This window comes from Salvelinus alpinus, chromosome 20, assembly GCF_045679555.1.
Source record: "Salvelinus alpinus chromosome 20, SLU_Salpinus.1, whole genome shotgun sequence".
Lineage (NCBI taxonomy): Eukaryota > Metazoa > Chordata > Actinopteri > Salmoniformes > Salmonidae > Salvelinus > Salvelinus alpinus.
In genome coordinates, this window is record NC_092105.1 from 13,665,221 (window position 1) to 13,686,446 (window position 21,226).

The following is a 21,226-nucleotide window of genomic DNA, read 5'->3' on the forward strand; positions in this document are numbered from 1 at the left end:
TTCTCATCATCCGAATCGCGTTATTTTACTATAGACTGGGTGCCAGCCTAGTTTTGCTTCAGTCAACTTGTTGAGGTCTAGGCTACTCTTTTCCAGGTCTCCCTTTTGACAAAACCAATAGACAAAAAAGGCTGTTGTTATAGTTATGTTATTATAGTCTCAATGTATTATGCTCATTCAATTGCATAGCATGAGTTCTGTTTGAGTTAAAGAATTCTTCAGCAGGCTTTTAAATGCCAACTAAATGCTAAATGCGTGCTGGGCTGTCTTTCGCACTTTGGATTGGTGCGCCTTCTTGCTTGCGGTTCATTAAAAGTGTATCAAGAAACTAAGACAAAAAAAACAATACAGCGCTCCCGCTTCGTCATCTTGGCTCAAGCGCCGTATGTTTCAATGGTGATCCCGGAACGCAGCTGCTCCTGCGGAAGCGTAATGGAGGAAAGCGGAGCAGTTTCATAACCTTGGGTGGGAGGAGCTTTGTCATTCTGGAAGCTCTCTGAAAGAGGAGCGACCAATGACTGTTTATGAAGGGAGCGACAGAGAGAGGAAAATTGGAGCAACGACAAAGTGAAAGAGAGAGAGTGAGAGAGAGAGAGACAGGCTAGTGATCCTCTGTCCGAATCCCATTTCCAATATATAGTTTTACCTACCTGATCGAGTCGCGTGTGTACGGGCACCATGCGCGCTTTTCAAGGGCGATAAAACTATATAACCTGTTCACCTCTTTTGGTATGTGAAGAATGTACAGTATTCAGATGTGTTCTTTAGAATAACAGTATTTCCAGTAAATAGCTCGCTTTGTTTTTCAACTCAACAAGCTACACAGAGTAGTCAGCTGTAGATTTTGCAGCGGGTTGTAGGCTACGTGCGTTCTGTACTGTTGAATACCGTGGATCAGCGGACGGGCACGCAACTCGGGTTGTTTATAACGTTTGACATTCCCACCGTAGGCTCCGAGGAAAGTAGCCTAGGTAGGAAACGGGGAAACCCGGGCAAGGCGGGGCCGAACCGGAGACAGCCAAAGGGATTATTGAAGAACTCACGTTGCCTTGAAGCTTCGCCCTGTAGCCGAACCACTCGCAGAGTCGCATCGTTTTGGGTTAACAATAATTTTCCACCCTTTGGAATTTGGAGAATCTTTATTCCCAACTACTTGGTGATTAGTCTACGCTTCAAGTAGCCTAGGCTACGGCGAACATAACTAGTTTGTATTTACACCTATTTAACGTCGGCTGTGGTCATTTGCTTTGGAATATACGTTTCAGGACGGATTTGGGGGGAATTATTTCCCCAGCCCCGTTGGACCATGGCGGACGACGACGTACTGTTTGAAGATGTCTACGAGCTGTGTGAGGTCATTGGAAAGTAAGTGTCACGTTGCCTTTTATTGCACGCTGCAGTTACATTGTATCTCCTTTTTAGCTGTGTGTGTGTGTGTGTGTGTGTGTGTGTACGCGTGCGTGCGTGCGTGTGACAACATGAAAGGCAGGCACTTCACAGTTCATCATGGTTTGGTGGAAAGTGGACACACACACACACACACACACACACACACACACACACACACACACACACACACACACACACACACATACACACACACACACACACACTGCATTGGACATGACAGCTGAGCTGTAGTGCATATTACCAAGTCTAAATTACACCATTTAATTCATAGCTTTCAATCTCTTGTGCAAGATACAAGTGTCCTCCTACCTTCCTCTATTGGCATTGTCAGCTAAGTAATGGCCTGTGATTTCTTATAGGTATGAGGCAATAGTATGTGTCATATTCTGACATATTGTCATTTGCAGTTGTGACTAGGCTACATGCAATTATTGTGATGATATAATCTCTTCCTCATTTGCTCACTCTCAAGAAATCTAATTATCTCAGAGCCAGTGAAAATGCATGATTACTTCTCTGTGGATGAATTTATCCTCCCTCTTAGTCTTGTGTTGTAGTTGCTTGCATTTTCCTGCAGTGACAGCACCGTTCTATTCGATTCTGTTTATTCTGTTGTATTGAGCCCCCTTTCACAGATGCTTGTGGGTATGAGTCTCCCAGTGTAGGAGGACGATGATGAATGACTAGTGGTTCAGCAGTCATGAAGTCCCAATACATTAGTAACGCTCTGGATAAGAGCGTCTGCTAAATGACTTAAATGTAAATGTAAATTAGAACCATGTCTGTCTGTCTGCCTCTCTGCCTGTCTGTCTGCCTGTCTGTCTGCCTGCCTGCCTGCCTGTCTGCCTGTCTGTCTGTCTGTCTTTTCAATCCTGGCCTTAGTGTCCTCTCCACTCTATTATTTGCATAATAGTTGCACTGTAATTACGTAGTAATTGGGAATGGTTTTTTTCTTGTAATTACACAAATGGGAAAGAGCCTGCCATTGCATTACTCCAAACAACAGTACATTATATCAAGTACCTTGGATAGTAGGTTTTCAGGCAGTTAACAAGTGCCTTTCCCACATGTTAATCATCATATTGACAGGATCAGGTTATGTTCCAAGTGTGTGTGTTTGTGTGTGTGTGTGTGTGTGTGTGTGTCTGTGTGCGTGTGTGTGTGCGTGTGTGCGTGTGTGTGCGTGTGTGAGAGACTATTGTGTGTACTGACTAGGCACTGGGCCTTCTGTAACAAGTTTAGGCAGGCCTGAAACCTGTGTGAGAAATTGAGAACACACTGACAGTGTCTTGTTTAGGGCCCACGAAGTACCTGTTATTCAGTGTGTGTGTGTGTGTGTCTGTGTGTGTGTGTGACCATTGTGTGTACTGACTGGGCCTACTGACAACCAGTACATCTGGAGGATGCACACACACAAACAAACACACAAGAATGCTACTAAAGGCCAGACACAGTAGGATGAAGTTCACCCTACATACTGGTCTATGGTCAGTTTTGCTTAATATTTTAAAACATTTATTTAACTAGGCAAGTCAGTTAAGAACAAATTCTTATTTACAATGACAGCCTTGGAACTGTGGGTTAACTGCCTTGTTCAGGGGCAGAACAACAGATTTCTACCTTGTCAGCTCGTGGATTCGATCTAGCAGTCTTTTGTTTAATGGCCCAACACTCTAACCACTACAGGTAGCCTATTCAGGATTTGGGATCAGGATTCTTTAGATAGTTTACCATGCTATCATCCTACCCCAGTACCAGTCCCAGTACCAGTCCAGCCCCAATTAGTCCCACCCCAGTCCCAATCCAATCCAGTCCCAACCCAGCCCCAATCCAGGCCCAATCCAGTCCCAGCCCAGTACCAGCCCCAGTACCAACCCATCCCAGCCTAGTCCCATTACCAGCCCATCCCAGCACCAGCCCAGTCCCAGTCCATCCCAACCCATATCAGCCCATCCCAGCATCAGCTCAGTCCCAGCCCATCCCAGTCCCAGTCCCAGTCCCAGTCCCATCCCAGTACCAGCCCATCCCAGTCCCAGTCCCATCCCCAGTCCTATCCCAGTACCAGCCCACCCCAGTCCCAGTACAAGCCCATCCCAGTACCAGCCCCAGCCCACCCCAGACCCAGTACAAGCCCATCCCAGTCCCAGCCCATCCCAGCCTCATTCCACAGTCCCAGCCCAGTACCAGGCTAGCCCCAGCCCATCCCAGTCCCATCCCAGTCCCATCCCAGTCCCATCCCAGTCCCAGCCCTGACCCAGCCCATCCCAGCCCAGATCCAGTACCAGTGCACTCCCGGCTCAGTACCAGGCCTTCCCAGCCCAGTACCAGCCTAGCCCAGTACCAGCCCAGTCCCACACCATCCCATCCCAGTACCAGTCCATCCCCAATCCAGTCCCAATTAGTGCCAGCTCAGTCCCAATCCATCCCCAGTCCCAATCCAGGCTCAATCCAGTCCCAGCCTAGTCCCAATCCAGTCCCAGCCTAGTCCCAATCCAGTCCCAGCCTAGTCCCAATCCAGTCCCAACCCAGTCACAATCCAGTCCCAACCTAGCCCCAATCCAGGCCCAATCCAATCGCCGCCAAGTACCAGCCCAGCCCATCCCAGTACCAGCCCATCCAAGTCCCAGTATCAGCCCATCACAGTATCAGCCCATCCCAGTCCCAGCCCATCCCAAGTCCCAGCCCAGTCTCAGCCCAGTACTAGCCCAGTCCCAGCACATCCCATCCCAGTACCAGCCCAGTCCCAGTCCCAGCCGAGTACCAGCCCATTCCAGCCCAGACCCAGTACCAGCCCAGTCCCAGTCTAGTACCAGCCCAGTACCAGCCCATCCCAGCCCAGTACCAGCCCAGGCCCATCCCAGCTCATTCCCAGTCCCAATCCCAATACCTGCCCATCCCAGCCCATCCCAGCACTAGCCCAGTGCATCCCAGCCCAGACCCAGTCCCAGCCCAGCCAGACCCAGTTCCAGACCATTATTCCACCTCCACCAAGCTTTACACCACAAGCTTTAGACCACTCCAGTCGGCGCTCGGCGCTTGGGGATCTTAGGCTTGTGGAAACCCGTTTCATGAAGTTTACGACGAACAGTTATTGTGCTGACATTGCTTCCAGAGACACTTTGGAACTCGGTAGTGAGTGTTGTCCCATTCTGTGAACATGTGTGGCCACTTCGAGACTGAGTCGTTGTTGCTCCTAGACGTTTCCACTTCACAATAACAGCACTCACAGTTGACCGGGGCAGCTGTAGCAGGGCAGAAATTTTAAGAACTGACTTGTTGGAAAAGTGGCTTCCTATGACGGTGCCACGTTGAAAGTCACTGACCTCTTCAGTAAGGCCATTCTACTGACAATGTTTGTTTATGGGGATTGCATGGCTGTGTGCTCGATTTTATACACATGTCAGCAATGGGTGTGGCTGAAATAGCCGAATCCACAAATTTGAAGGGGTGTCCACGTACTTTTGTATATATAGTGTATGTAGGGCCTATATAGGCATATAGATCAGCTTAGCACTGACTGTGTGGGGAATAGTAAGGTTTCTGAAGTGTGCTGTCCTAGGGTATGTGTGTGTGAACGAGATTTAGGTGTGTGTGTGTATGAGCGGGATTTGGCCTAAGCTCTCATTTTTAGAACACTGACCTTGGACACAAATCCTGTCTGTCTGTCAGCATGTGTGTTGGTGTGTGAGTGTGACCGTGCGTGTGTGTGTGTGTGTGTGTGTGTGTGTGTGTGTGTGTGCGTGCGTGCGTGCGTGGCTGTTAGATCCATTCACTCTATCCAAAGAGCAAGTTTGCAGGGTAGTGAGGAGGTGGGAGCAGCTACTCTTTCTGGGGTCCAGCGACATTAGGACAGTTATGTACAATTTGAAATATTACATGACATTACATTTCATAACACTTTACACAAAACAATGTGTCTGGTTCTCCAAAGCTTTTAACTATGATTCTTTATGTCATTTATCTTTGTTTCATAGTATAGTTTCTTCTTCTTTTTATTCAGTTTAGTCACATGTCAATTTGCAGTATATTTGCGAATCGGTTGTGCAGCCAGACTTATTTGCCATTCCTTTTGTCTCATTCCTTTCAACCATACCATTTTTCAATTCCTCATCAATCTACAGGGATTTAACAGTTTTTACAGTAATTTTCTATTTCATAAATGTGTCAAGTGCAGCATCTGGTTGCACCTCATTACACGCCACAGACCAACAAATAGTCTTTATGTCAACAACATAGCAACAGTTCTTATATTTGTATTTATTTATTTTACTAGGCATGTCAGTTAATAAGAACAACTTCTTATTTTCAATGACGGCCTAGTGGGTTAACTACCTTGTTCAGGAGCAGAACGACAGATTTGTTCCTTGTCAGCTCAGGGATTCGATCTTCCAACCTGTCGGTTACTAGTCCAACGCTCTAACCACTAGGCTACGCTGCCGCCCCCCATATGACCTCTTATACACTATATTAGGCCCAGCCTTTGGAACTTTGGATAGATATGGCTACTATATTGTGATCACTACATCCGATGGATTTGGATACTGCTTTAAAGCAAATTTATGCAGCATTAGTAAAGATTTGATCAATACATGTTGATGATTTCTTACCTGTGCTGTTTGTAACTATGCTGGTAGGTTGACTGATAACCTGAACCAGGTTGCAGGCACTGGTTACAGTTTGAAGCTTTTCCTTGAGTGGGCAGCTTGATGAAAGCCAGTCAATATTTAAATCACCCAGAAAATATACCTCTCTGTTGATATCACATACATTATCAAGCATTTCACTCATGTTATCCAGATACTTACTGTTAGCACTTGGTGGTCTATAGCAGCTTCCCACCAGAATGGGCTTTAGGTGAGGCAGTTGAGCCTGTAGCCATATTACTTCAACAGTATTTAACATGAGATCCTCTCTAAGCTTTACAGGATTGTGGTTCTGATTATAAATGGCAACACCTCGACCTTTGGCGTTTCTGTCTTTTCTGTAGATGTTCTAACCGTGTATTGCTATCACTGTATCATCAAAGGTATTATCTAAGTGAACTTCAGAGATATATGAATGTATGAATGTTACCTGTTACTAGCAAATGATTGATTTCATTAACCTTGTTTCTTAAGCTACATATGTTAACGTGGGCTATTTTTAGCACTTTCTTGCGATGCTTTATTGTTTTCATTACTTTACTGGGAAGCTTAGCAGAAGTAGACATGCTCATGTTATTAATGTTAGTAAAGGGTGAGCTGGACACAGTGGAATTCCTACTAGGGCACACCGCATCAGTGCTAACAGTATAACACGGGTTTATAGGCACATGACTACTGCATACAATAGCTGTAGGCATTGAGGACAGTTATAGGGACATAAATTAGGCTAGTTACATTGTGTCTTCCAACCCCCCTGGAATAATGTACATTTTCTGAAGCATTATGACAACTCAGCAACACAATGGTAGGGATTAACTGAGCTGGGCTTGGGTCATTGATAAGTCACTGTCTCAACGCAGCCTTATAATGCTGTGAAAGGACCCAGGAACCCAAATGATTTGGGTTGATCCCATCCTCATGGTAAAACAAGCTTTGTTTCCAGAAGGTATCAAAATTGTCAATGAATGTTATACCCACAGAGCTACAAAAGACTTGTAGACAGTTATGGAGGGCTAAAAGTCTGCTGAAATGTTCAATATCACAATTTCGAGAGGGCACAGGGCCAGATATTATGGGGTGTTTGTTGGTGTCAAGGAGAGACGCAATCAGTTCTTTAAAATAAATCTTCAGCTGTTCTAAGAGGCCCTTCATAATGTCATTGAATCGTGAACTATGATATACTCAATTTCCTGATGCAGCTTTGCTCCAGGGACTGAGACATTTTCTCAGCATTGAACTGCCCAATACAACGTTCGGAGAAAGGGATGGAGAGGGAGGGAGGGAAAAGGGGGATGTGTTTGGAATTTGTAAGGAAGAGGTAGGAAGAGGTCCATTAGTTTGACTCTGAGACGTGCTTTACCTCCAGGCTATAGTATTTTATAGTCAGGCTTCAGATCGACTCAGAACCCTGTGTGTGTGTGTGTGTGTGTGTGTGTGTGTGTGTGTGTGTGTGTGTGTGTGTCTGGTGGTGTGTGTGTGTGTGTGTCTGGTGGTGTGTGTGTGTGTGTGTGTCTCGTTGTGTGTGTGCCTGGTGGTGTGTGTGTGTCTGGTGGTGTGTGTGTGTGTGTCTGGTTGTGTGTGTGTCTGGTGGTGTGTGTGTGTGTGTGTGTGTGTGTGTGTGTGTGTGTGTGTGTGTGTGTGTGTGTGTGTGTGTGTGTGTGTGTGTGTGTGTGTGTGTGTGTGTGTGTGTGTGTGTGTGTGTGTGTGTCTGGTTGTGTGTGTGCCTGGTAGTGTGTGTGTGTGGGTGAGTTGCATGTTAATGTTTGGACTTTGTGACAGCTCAGGCAAATTGTGTCAGTGGACTGTAAAATAAAAAGTGTTGCGTTGAGCTGGTTCTATTACACTGCTGTTTAGAACCTCACTTCATTAGAAAGACTTTTGATGCTTATCTTCTACACACACACACACACACACACACACACACACACACACACACACACACACACACACACACACACACACACACACACACACACACACACACACACACACACACACACACACACACACACACACACACACACACACACACACACACACAACCAGACACACTTTAGGAAAATGTGGCACCGGACATTTGACCGGCAACATTTACATTTACAGAGAAATCTGCCGGACCTATATGCCTTGGGTACGTAACCTAATTAGGGCTTCCACCCACGGTGCTCAGAATGAAACAAATCACATTTAGATTAAGAGAACATGCAAGTTGAGGATGCAACGATTTGCCGTCCTTCTTACCAAATTCTTATGTGCACTTTGAAGATGTTAGAATAACTGTCCACATTTACTTTTCCTCAGACAACAAGATGAGTAACGAACAGAAAAATCACTAGTCTACGTCAATCTACTATCCCCCATAGTAGAAAAGTTGACCTATTTGAGAAAGAACTAGCCTATTCCAAACAGACTGTGACAGTTGCGGGACTATAGATCCAGTAGGCCTACGCTTCATGAAAAAAATCTGATGCAACAGATCTGAAAATGTATCTTAAAATGTTGATCAACGGGCCTCCCGGGTGGCGCAGCGGTCTAAGGCACTGCATCGCAGTTTTAGCTGTGCCACCAGAGACTCTGGGTTCGAGCCCAGGCTCTGTTGCAGCCGGCCGCGACCAGGAGGCCCATGGGGTGGCGAACAATTGGCCCAGCGTTGTTCGGGTTAGGGAGGGTTTGGCCGGCAGGGATATTGTCTCATCGTGCACTAGTGACTCCTGTGGTGGGCAGGGCACAGTGCACGCTAACCAGGTCGCCAGGTGTACGGTGTTTCCTCTGACACATTGGTGCGGCCGGGTTGGATGTGTGCTGTGATAAGAAGCAGTGCGGCTTGGTTGGGTTGTGTTTTGGAGGACGCATGGCTTCGACCTTTGCCTCTCCCGAGTCCGTGTGGGAGTTGTAGCGATGAGACAAGACAGTAACTACTAACACTTGGATACCACGAAATTGGGGAGAAAAGGGGGTAAAAAATTAATAAATTGTTAATCAACAATTTTCCATCTTTCGATTGAAAGACATTATAAGCGCAGCAAAAATCTATTTATATTACAGGTTGTAATGCAACAAAATAGGAAAAATTGCGAAGGGGAATGAATACTTTTGCGAAGGCACAGTATTTAACAATGTCCTCACTGTGGGTTTAACAATGGGCCTTGTCCTTTACCACACAGTGAAGTGGGTCTACTGCACTTTAAAGTGAACAGAGTGAATTGCTTTTGCGTTTTTATATTCTTAGTCAGGGACTCGAGGCTTTAAAGAGTCAAAATGACATCACTGCTCTGTGTGTGCGGGGTGTGGGCAGGAGTGTGTGTGTTTGTGTGTGTGTACACGTTTTACTATACTTGTGAGTACCAGAAGTTCTCATAGAATAGTAAACCAGAAAAAATTCAGGGAAGTGAGGACATTTTGCCAGTCCTCACTTGTAAAAAGGCAATTTTATGCTTAGGGGTTAGGATTAGTGTGTGTGTGTGTGTGTCTGCGTGCGTGCGTGCGTGCGTGCCTGCGTGTCTGCGTGCTAGAGACACTGACCCATGCTAGGTGAAGGGTTTGATGTTAGCTTGGGTTAAACAGTGTAATGGAATGCATTAGCATTAGCATTAACATCAGTGTGGTCAAAGGCAACACAGTATGAAGATCAACTTCTCCAATAGAAATAAAATCCTTGATCACAATGTTAGGTGATGTCATGACGACGTGTGCAGAAACACGTCATGGCGTCTAACGGTTGTCTCGAACCACACTGCCCATGTGCAGGCCGTCCAATCAAAGGCACTCCTTTAATATAAAGTTGTTTTGACCAAGATGTAAACGTGTCAGTTTGTCACTTTCACGAGGTTGGAGTAATAACGTGTTCAATTACTGAAGACATTGGCTTGAATCTACGTTGTGCCTTTAGATTTCGAGAAAATTAACAACTAAGGAAGAATTTTACACTTCTCTCATTGACTTCTGAAACCCCAATCCCCGGCCTGGTCTGTTTCGCAAGCGTTCCCCGGAAGCGTTCTCGCGATGTTGCATAGCTCATTGACAGATGTCACTATTGGGGACCAGAGCCTCCCACTCTTTAGTACTGGGATCCAGAGGCCCTGGCCGACAGTGTGGAGATAGTCACATGATAGCTAAGAAAAATCCCACGTCTATTGCATTGATAAGAAGGAACATTTCTTGTGTTGTGCATGTATTATTTGCCATGCACACCCAAATAGCATCCACATATTGGATTTGATTGAATATGGGCCCTAGCCTAGACCTCAGGAGAGACCAACGTCCTGAATGTGTGTCAAGCACAACCTGTCCGTTGGGGTTTTCTGAGGGGATAGGAGAAGGAAATCTGCTGAGATGGTAGTTTTAGCATACACAATTACCCATGGACGCAAGCGCAGTGTTCTCACATTCAGCTCTGAAATATTTATCCCTCTTGTCAAGCCCATGAAAACATAGCCTCCTGCAGCTCTCAGTGTGCAGCAACAAGTAAAACACTCCTTCCGGCATTTTCACACATCCCTCTGAGGAACATATCAGGAACATAACATTGTGGCACCTTCCAAATAAAACGTTTTCACCATTCCCATCATAACATTTGAGACAGTCTGCCAGTTGGCTATGTGATTTAGCTTAGCAGCTAGCTTAGGAAGCCAGTGTAGACTACTGAGACCCCCTTCCCCTGTCGCTAATGCTACTGTTAGCGACAGCAGCACTTTTTCAGGTCACTAACCCCAATGCTTCATTATAGAAAACGGCACAAACTGTCTGATTGCTTTTCCCTGGCATGATCAGAATTTTGAATTGTAATTTTCCGATAGGTGTCTCTCTGCGACACTGTCTTTGGTTTGCGTTCCATCTCAACTGACAGCAGTCTTTTACAATAACATCACAGGACAAGGTAGGAGGCGACAGGCCTGTGTCCTAATATTGTGAGATGTTTTTACTCCCTTGTCTGCTGAGTGAAACTTGAGCTTTATAGTGCATCATGGTGCATTCTAGTTCAGTGGAGGTAAAGAGAGGAGATGTAGAGGGAGGGACACGGATTACTATAATGAAGAGATGAAGGATGAGCCATTGTCACTGATTTAGACCAGTGTATCATGGCAGAAAGTATCAGGCAGAGACAGGGGAGTAGGAAGTCCAGGAGGCAGGAGTGGGACAGGGGGCAGTAGCTGACTAGTGGTGGCTATTCAGCAACCTGATGGTCTGGAGGTAGAAACTATTGGCCAGTCTGTTAGTTTTGCCATGATGCTCCCATACTGCTCGTGTCTGAGTGATGGAAGCGGGGGAGAACAGGCCGTGGCTCGGGAGGCTGAGGTCCCTGATGATCTTCTTGGCCTTCCTGTGACACCTGGTGTTGTCGGTGTCCTGGAGAGCAGGCAGTGAGCACCCAATGGTGCGTTCGGCTGAGCATGCCACCCTCTGTAGCGCCTTGCGGTCAGCGGCGGTGGAGTTGCCGTACCAGGCTGTGATGCAGCTCGACAGTATGCTTTCCATGGTGCTCCTTTAGAATACTGTGACGGCCCTCTGACACATGCCAAATGTCTTCAGCCTCCTTAAGTTGAAGAGTCGCTGTTGTGCCTTCTTCACCACGGTGTATGTGTGTATTCCTCAGAGATGTGTATGCCGAGTAACTTGACGTTTTTGACCTGTCACCACGCCATCAGATTGTCTACCTCCTCTCTGTAGGCCATCTCGTTATTGTTGGTATTCAGACCTACTACTGTCGTTTTGTCAGTGAACTTGATGATGGCGTTGGAACTGTGTGAGGTCACACAGTCGTGGGTATACAGGAGTACAGGAGGGGACTGATGACGCATCCTTGTGGGCCCCCCGTGTTGAGGATCAGCGTGGAGGAGGTGAGCCAGTTGCAGAGGGAGGAGTTCAGTCCCAGGGCTGTGAGCTTCGTGGTGAGCGTAGAGGGCACTATGGTATTGGAGGTCGAGCTGTAGTCGATGAACATCATCCTCACATATGCATTGTTTTTGTCCAGGTGCATGAGGGCTGTGTGCAGTTCAATGGCGATTGCGTCGTCCATGAACCTGTTGGGGCGGTAGGCGAATAAGAGAGGGTTGTCTGTGTGTCAGTCTGTGTGTGTGGTCCAGAGACTGCAGGCACAGCAGGTCCTGTTGTCCGACCAGATGACTCGTTCATTAATGCATTATTAATTCATGACCTTCCAGCTGCACTCAGAGTGTGTCATACGTGCAGAATTAGTCAACAAGCAGATCACCCACATACCAGGAGGAGAAGGTGGGGAATGAAAACACACACACACACACACACACACACACACACACACACACACACACACACACACACACACACACACACACACACACACACACACACACACACACACACACACACACACACACACACACACACACACACACACACACACTAGGGCTGTCCCAGATTAAGAAACTTGAAATGGGGGAATGTTTACTGGTTGCTCAGGAGGTAAAGGGGACGTCAGTTGTGTTGAATAAATTTGACTAGTTGTGGAAAATACTGGAGAAGGTAAGGAGCAAGCCCAGCGTGCCAAACATGTGCTGTCAGGTTACAATATCATTTGTAACAGTATAAACAACACTAAATACATTATAAGCATACCGGAGAGTATGTTGTAATGTTTTTTGTAAACCCTTTATTATAGCAAAGAATTAAAACAGTCGCATTCATTCGTGAATGCAATTTCCAAAATGGAACGGTTTGTTTATTGTTTGCGCTAATTATTCAGGTTCGCTTTATTGTTTTATTTTAAAACTAAAATGCTTCATTGCATTTCAAATCATGAATGACTTGTATGCTGTGTGACATGAACGAATGAATGATTGATTGATAGATACAGTTCTGTAGTCTATATAAGTAGCCTATTGAAATATAGGCCTCAGTAAGTTAAGGTATTAATACTTAACAGGATGTGCTTTTAGGCCTACAGCTCAATGGTGGTTATACAAGGCTGCTATACCAAGTCTACTAATGATAACGACATGACTTGTTATTATAATGATGATCATAATAATAATAGTAATAATAACAATAAGAAGGAGATCAAGAAAATGGAGGGTTATTATTGGAAATATTATTTTTCAGACAATTTGGAACAGTGTAAACAACACAAAATAATACCAGGGAGGCTGTTCTAATAAAATGTTTTGAAAAAACACGTGTAAAGCCTTTATTACAGCATAGCAAAGAATCTGTGAAATTGTTTATCCGACATGTGGTTGCATGAGGCTTGGTGCTTGTGGAATCAGTAGGCTATTAAACAAACACATAAACAGGCAACAGAAGCAGGATCTGTGTTATTTATGTAGATGTATATGGATGACTTATAAAGCCAGGCACATTTAACAGTTAGGCTATTGATTATAGACCTAATTAAGTTGGGGTTTCCGCTCTCCTCACTATTCAAAGACATTTAAGGCAGTTTCCTCTTCTCCTAACTCTGCTGTTCTCATCACCAATATGCTGGTTAACTTTGCTATTATGCACATAGCAACATGGTCTAGGAAAAGGTGCCAATTTAACTGTGGACTGATGTGTTTCAGAACCGCGGACAGCGACCGCTTTCCAATGCGTGGGATATAGCTCATCTGTTATAAAATAAAATACAATTATTAGCGTTGCACCATTGTTCTTATGTAATTTAACCAAATACAATTTCAGTAGCACATGTCTTAGATTGATGGACTGTACCACCCCATAGCTTCCACAATGGATTAGTCCACTCAGACAGGTGCGAATCAGACAGGTGTCTTGTACACCATCAAATATATATATATATATATTTCTTGCTACTGCTCAACTAAAGAAATCTAAGTTGACCAACAGCCTATCGACCAAACAATCGACCAGTCGACTAAATGGGGTCAGCCCTAACACACACACACAAAATCAAATCAAATTGTATCGGTCACATACACATATTTAGCATATGTGTATGTTATTGCAGGTGTAGCAAAATGCTTGTGTTCCTAGCTCCAACAGTGCAGTAGTATCTAGCAATTCACAATAATACACACAAATATAAAAGTAAAAGAATGGGATTAAGAAATATATAAATATTAGGACGAGCAATGTCGGAGTGGCATTGACTAAAATACAGTAGAATAGAATACAGTATATACATATGAGATGAGTAAAGCAGTATGTAAACATTATTAAAGTGACTAGTGTTCCATTATTAAAGTGGCCAGTGATTCCATGTCTATGTATATAGGGCAGCAGCCTCAAGGTGCAGTTTTGAGTAACCGGGTGAAGGACAGCTAGTGATGGCTGTTTAACAGTCTGATGGCCTTGAGATAGAAGCTGTTTTTCAGTCTCTGTCCCAGCTTTGATGAACCTGTACTGACCTCGCCTTCTGGATGATAGTGGGGTGAACAGGCCGTGGCTCGGGAGGTAGATGTCCTTGATGATCTTTTTGGCCTTCCTGTTACATTGGGTGCTGTAGGTGTACTGGAGGTCAGTTCCCCGGTGATGCGTTGTGCAGACCGCACCAGCCTCTGGAGAGCCTCTGGAGAGACTTGCGGTTGTGGGCGGTGCAGTTGCCGTACCAGGCGGTGATACAGCCAAAAAGATCTTGTGCATCTGTAAAAGTTTGTGAGGGTCTCTGGGGCCAAGCCACATTTCTTCAGCCTCCTGAGGTTGAAGAGGTGCTGTTGTGCCTCTGCTGTTGCACCTTCTTCACCACACTGTCTGTGTGGGTGGACCATTTCAGATTGTAAATGATGTGTACGCCGAGGAACTTGAAGCTTTTCACCTTCTCTATGGATAGATGCGTGCTCCCTCTGCTGTTTCCTGAAATCCACGATCAGCTCCTTTGTTTTGTTGATGTTGGGGGAGAGGTCATTTCCGTAGCACCACTCCGCCAGGGCCCTCATCTCTTCCCTGTATGCTGTATCGTCATTGTTGATAAACACACACACACCATGTCTCTAAGGACAACCCCCTCCCAACCCCATCCCTGCTGTCTGTCTCCATCCCTGCTGTCTATCTCCATCCCTGCTGTCTATCTCCATCCCTGCTGTCCTTCCCTGGCTCAAACATTGAGATCAATCGCCCTTCTCTCGTGTCCTGCCTCATCGCCCCTCGGCAAACACTCAGACTTTGTCGCCTCATCCATATGGAGAAACTGACATCATCATTAGGGACCAAAGCGCCTTTTTTTCCTTTGAGTGATTCTAGTGGTGTCTGACTCAGAGTAAAACAGGGCAAGACATCCATTTGTCCAGCAGCTGATGCAGCCAATGATATTTTAGGAATACATTTCCCTCCCTCCCTCCTTCCTTCCTTCCTTCCGTCCCGCTCTCTGTTTATTTTCTTTTTCTTTCATTTCTGGTGGGCCTTTTGACCCTTAACTAATTTCCTCCTTCCCTAAACACTCAGTAACCTGGGTTATGTCCTTGGCCACACACACACACACACACACACACACACACACACACACACACACACACACACACACACACACACACACACACACACACACACACACACACACACACACACCCAAGCTAACCTCAAGAGGAGCCATTTTCAAGAAAACCACCTCTTTTTAGGATTCCAGTTGGAGCTATAATTCCCCCCCAAAAACACAAAACACCATCCATACAACCCACCATCCGACCTAGCACGCCCCCATTCTCATTGACAGGGCTGTAGTAGAGCATGTTGAGAGCTTCAAGTTCATTGGTGTCCACATCACCAACAAACTAACATGGTCCAAGCACACCAAGACAGTCGTGAAGAGGACACGACAAAACCTATTCCTCCTCAGGAGACTAAAAAGATTTGGCATGGGTCCTCAGATCCTCAAAACATTCTACAGCTGCACCAACGAGAGCATCATGACTGGTTGCATCACTACCTGCTATGGCAGCTGCTCGGCCTCCGACCGCAAGGCACTACAGAGGGTAGTGTGTACGGCCCAGTACATTACCGGGGCCAAGCTTCCTGCCATCCGAGACCTTTATATCAGGCAGTGTCTGATGAAGGCCCTAAAAATTGTCAAAGACTCCAGTCACCCTAGTCATAGACTGTTCTCTCTGCTACCGCACGGCAAGCGGTACCGGAAAGCCAAATCTAGGTCCAAGAGGCTTCTAAACAGCTTCTACCCCCAACCCATAAGACTCCTGAACAGCGAATCAAATTGGTTCCCAGACTACTTGCATTGCCCCCCTCTACGCTGCTGTTACTCTCTGTTATTATCTATGCATAGTCACTTTAATAACTCTACTACATGTACATATTACCTCAATTACCTTGACACCGATGCCCCCGCACATTGACTCTGTACCTGTACACCCTGTATATTGCCCCGCTATTGTTATTTACTGCTGCTTTTTAATTATTTGCTATTCTTTTCTCTTACATTTTTTTGTTGGTATTTTCTTAAAACTGCATTGTTGGTTAAGGGCTTGTAAGCATTTCACTGTAAGGTCTACACCTATTGTATTCTGCGCATGTGACAAATTCAATTTGATTTGATTTTGATTTGATTTACTCAGTGCTCAATATTTCATACAGTAGTTGTAAAGTCACTGTCTCACATTGTGTGACAAGATCCCGATGCAGTGCTGTGGCTGTGGCTGTGTCATCTCCTGTGACTGGCCTCGCTGTTTACATCCTCTGACTGAGTCACACACACACAGCATGCCTAATCAGTGTTACACAACAATTTTATTTTGGGTTTGTTGTGGCTGAATCACTCATGACGGCAAATTTAACCTAGAGTAATGAATTTTACTTCGATACCGATATCAGGTTTAGTATCACGATACTCAATACCAAAACGATACCACGGCAAGGTGTATTAGCCAGACACAGAATTGTCACCAAATGTTTGTTTGTTTTTTTTAATTATTTTTTTCCACATACATTATTAGAGTTGAACTTCTGTGCAGCATAACTGATGCAGCCCAGACTCCCAGTGAGTGCAGTGGTTCCTCAGGACAGACAGACTCTAGTCGCTAGAACTATATATTCACTCTGTGGAGGGAGCCCTATATTCGCTCTGTGGAGGGAGCCCTATATTCACTCTGTGGAGGGAGCCCTATATTCACTCTGTAGAGGGAGCCCTATATTCACTCTGTGGAGGGAGCCCTATATTCACTCTGTAGAGGGAACCCTATATTCACTCTGTGGAGGGAGCACTATATTCACTCTGTGGAGGGAGCCCTATATTCACTCTGTGGAGGGAGCCCTATATTCACTCTGTAGAGGGAACCCTATATTCACTCTGTGGAGGGAGCACTATATTCACTCTGTGGCGGGAGCACTATATTCACTCTGTAGAGGGAACCCTATATTCACTCTGTGGAGGGAGCCCTATATTCACTCTGTGGAGGGAGCGCTATATTCACTCTGTGGAGGGAGCCCTATATTCACTCTGTGGAGGGAACTCTATATTCACTCTGTGGAGGGAGCCCTATATTCACTCTGTGGAGGGAGCCCTATATTCACTCTGTAGAGGGAACCCTATATTCACTCTGTGGAGGGAGCCCTATATTCACTCTGTAGAGGGAACCCTATATTCACTCTGTAGAGCAGGGGTGTCAAACTCATTTCGCATCGTGGGCCACATACGGCCTAGGGAGATGTCAAGTGGGCCGGACCATTAAAATTATACCATACTCTGCTATAAATAACCAAAATATCATGTCTTTCCTTTGTTTTGGTGTAAAGAAGCACAAGAACATTAGGAAAATATTGAAATTTAATGAACTATCCTTTTACAAAACATTTCATGAAACACCTCATATTTCCTTAGACAAATGTGCAATTTACTTTTATCATTCACAAATATGCATTGCAACTGATCCCACTGATTGTACAAAGGCACAAAACTTTAATTGGTACTGAAAAATATAGTAATGCACTTTAAGATTAAATGAGACTTTTAAAGAAAGGAATTTTTAAACCACTTACACATACGCATATAAAATCTAAATGTAATCCCTGCGTACACCTTACAAACTAAGGAGAGTGATTTTAAATGTGTAATGAAGAAAGTGTTCGCCTGTCCTGTAAATCTGTAAACTTCATACATGAAACATACATACACATACAATACATACTGAAAATTTATGGAGTTGTATGAACAGTAGAATTCCATCACACAACTTTTGTTTTGAAGCTGCTGACTAACATTAAAGTGCACATTTTTTTAAATCACCACAGTAAGGATTCATCTTCACAGAGCTGTATTCTTTCAATGCAAACAGTATCTAAGGCAGCATTTTAAAGGTGTTAGTCTAGTCTGGACTTGTATTTGTTCCTGAAACTTGGCATCTTTTGGCCTGTACAAGTGCATCAACACCAGGTGTCATGTCCTGACTAGCTGTCACTTTCAGAATGTCATTTAAGTGCTTGTTTGTGAGCCTTGAACGCATTTTTGTTTTATTGATATTCATCACTGAGAAAATTTGTTCACAAAGGTAGGTTGTCCCAAACATGCACAAAATTTTAGCAGCCAGGGCTGTTAATTTGGGGTACCCTGGTAGTAGATACTGATAAAATCTGTCCAGACCTACAGAGGCAAATTTGCCCTTCAAATCTGCATCACACTGCAAATCAATTATCTCTAGCTGAATTTCGACCGGCAGATCAGAAGCTTTAACTGTGAAAGGTGAGCGAAAAACTGAAAATTCTGTCTCAAGTTCACCAAATACTTGACTTGACTCTCTGTTTCAATTGACTGTCTAAATCTGCCGATAGTTCCGAAATCCTCTCTGCTATAGTATTCCTCGTCAGGCTAATATTGGCAAAAGCTTGTCGCTTCTCGGCACATACAAGTTCAGCCGCCTTCATCATGCATCGTTTAACAAAGTCACCGTCGGAATACGGCTTCGATGCTAATGCTATTTCGCTAGCAATTAGGTAGCTGGCTTTTACCGCTGCTTCACTGACTTCTCGGCTCTGGATGAAAGTTGACTGCTGTTTCCTCAGACCCGCCAGCAATTCGTTAATCTTATCTCTTCTCAGTTGTCCTTGCAAGCCGTCATCTTTTTCGCTGTGATGAGTCTCGTAGTGGCGTCGAGACCAAGGTATTAACAACGTCGTAACAAGCAGCAGATGGCGCATTGATACCGTCTGCTGTTTTCAGTCTGTCTCAGTGATGCAGCTTGTCTTCTACTCTGATGGAAAGAGTGCGCCCCTTAGCGGATAATCCATGAATTGCAGCGAATTAAAAATATTAATTCCATGTCTTTTATGCATTTTTTCCACTTTCAAATTATCCTGCGGGCCTGATCGAACCTCCTTGGGGGCCGGTTCCGGCCCGCGGGCCGTATGTTTGACACCCCTGCTGTAGAGGGAACCCTATATTCACTCTGTGGAGGGAGCCCTATATTCACTCTGTGGAGGGAGCCCTATATTCACTCTGTAGAGGGAGCCCTATATTCACTCTGTAGAGGGAGCCCTATATTCACTCTATGGAGGGAGCACTATATCCACTCTGTGGAGGGAGCCCTATATTCACTCTGTGGAGGGAGCCTTATATTCACTCTGTAGAGGGAACCCTATATTCACTTTGTGGAGGGAACCCTATATTCACTCTGTGGAGGGAGCCCTATATTCACTCTGTGGAGGGAGCCCTAAAGATTAGTACTCTTAATAGTCTAAAGGTCAATTCAAGTGGTGGGTAATCTCTCCTCAGCCTGCAGTCCTCTGGTTCTTCTGCATGTTTCTTCCTTCTATGGGGATATTCCTGGTCATGGTTGTCACTGTGATGACTGCTTGCTGAGGAGCAGAGTGGCGAAGGAGATCTCGACTATCCTTGTCTTAGATTTCATTGTGGCTGGCCACGTAAATATCACAGTAGCCACTACTCAGTAAGCACAAACTATTCAACAATGACAGAAACTTTTCTTCTAAAACATATTACGCTATTACAATAATGCAACCAACCAAACCATATTACACTCTTGAACAGTTCACAAGCATGTGCAGACAATTAAAGGGTTTATTTTCTCGTCTGTAGGCTACACTATTTACATTTTAGCTTCAAGACAGAAGCACAGAGTTGCTAACGGCATGTCTTGATCAAGTAATGTTAGCCTATAAAAAATGAAAGACTAACCCTCTCATATGCGTGAGAAAGTAGGCCTACCTTACAACATTACAACAAACCTAGCTTAATTTTTATCAATATCATGCAAATAATTACATGTGGTAAAATCAAATTGCTACTGAAAACGTGGGTACAAGAGACTTCACTGCAGGGTTGCGACAAGGTGTTTTATATGGAAGCCAATACCCGTTACCCCCCCCCCAAAAAAAAATGCATCATGATTTGTCAACTTGCACAATTTAGCCTGTGCTTCAGTCTGATCAACTGTAGCCTACTGATGACAACCACAGCTGCAGGTAACCCAGAGAAACGTATGCTATGTATTTATAGCCTAAATAGGCCCATTTATTTGTGTTCTGAGAATATGTGAATGTGTTCAAATTTGGTTTATATTCAAACTTTGGTTGGCTAAGATAACTAGGCCTTTTCAATCCAAAAGTATTGACAGAAATGATTCAATCAACACAATAGTGATGACATACTGTAAGGCTATCTTTTAAATTACATATGTAATAAGGCTGCCGAATGAGATGGCTGCCGTTTTCCAGGCTTCTAAACAATTGTGTTATTGTATCTGTTTCTTTGCATTATTTGTAACTTATTTTGTACATAATGTTTCTGCCACCGTCTCTTATGACCAAAAAGAGCTTCTGGGTATCAGAACAGTGATTACTCACCTCGTACTGGACGAAGATTTTATCTTTAACGAGTCGGACACGAATGATTTCCATCTGACGCCGGATAAGGGGCCCAAATCCCTATCATTCGCATGAAGAAGAAACGGAGATATAAGGGATATAGAGGCGGGGTGCCTTGTAAGAATTCGACGGCAATTGGGTAACCCGCCTCTACCTTCTGTACTATTAGCCAACGTGCTATCATTGGATAATAAACTGGATGAGCTCCGATCAAGACTATCCTACCAACGGGACATTAAAAACTGGAATATCTTATGTTTCACCGAGTCGGGGCTCAACGATGACCTGGATAACATACAGCTGTCTGGGTTTTCCGTGCATCGGCAAGATCGAACTGCTGTCTCCTGTAAGACTAGGGGTGGCGGTCTGTGCCTATTTGTCAATAACAGCTGGTGACCGAAATCTAATATTAAGGAAGT

The 21,226-nt window shown here is 44.7% G+C and overlaps 1 protein-coding gene across 11 annotated transcripts in view; it reads left to right on the forward strand.

Moving 5' to 3' along the window:
• Positions 1 to 414: 414 nt before the first annotated feature.
• The window catches only part of LOC139547140 (peripheral plasma membrane protein CASK-like), a 225,368-nt gene continuing 204,556 nt past the window's right edge, over positions 415 to 21,226 (forward strand). For all 11 annotated transcript variants that reach the window (XM_071356176.1, XM_071356175.1, XM_071356174.1 and 8 more), the window contains exon 1: positions 415 to 1,365. In XM_071356176.1, the coding sequence (XP_071212277.1) occupies positions 1,307 to 1,365 (59 nt within the window). In that variant the 5' untranslated portion in view covers positions 415 to 1,306. The remainder of the gene's footprint in view (positions 1,366 to 21,226) is intronic.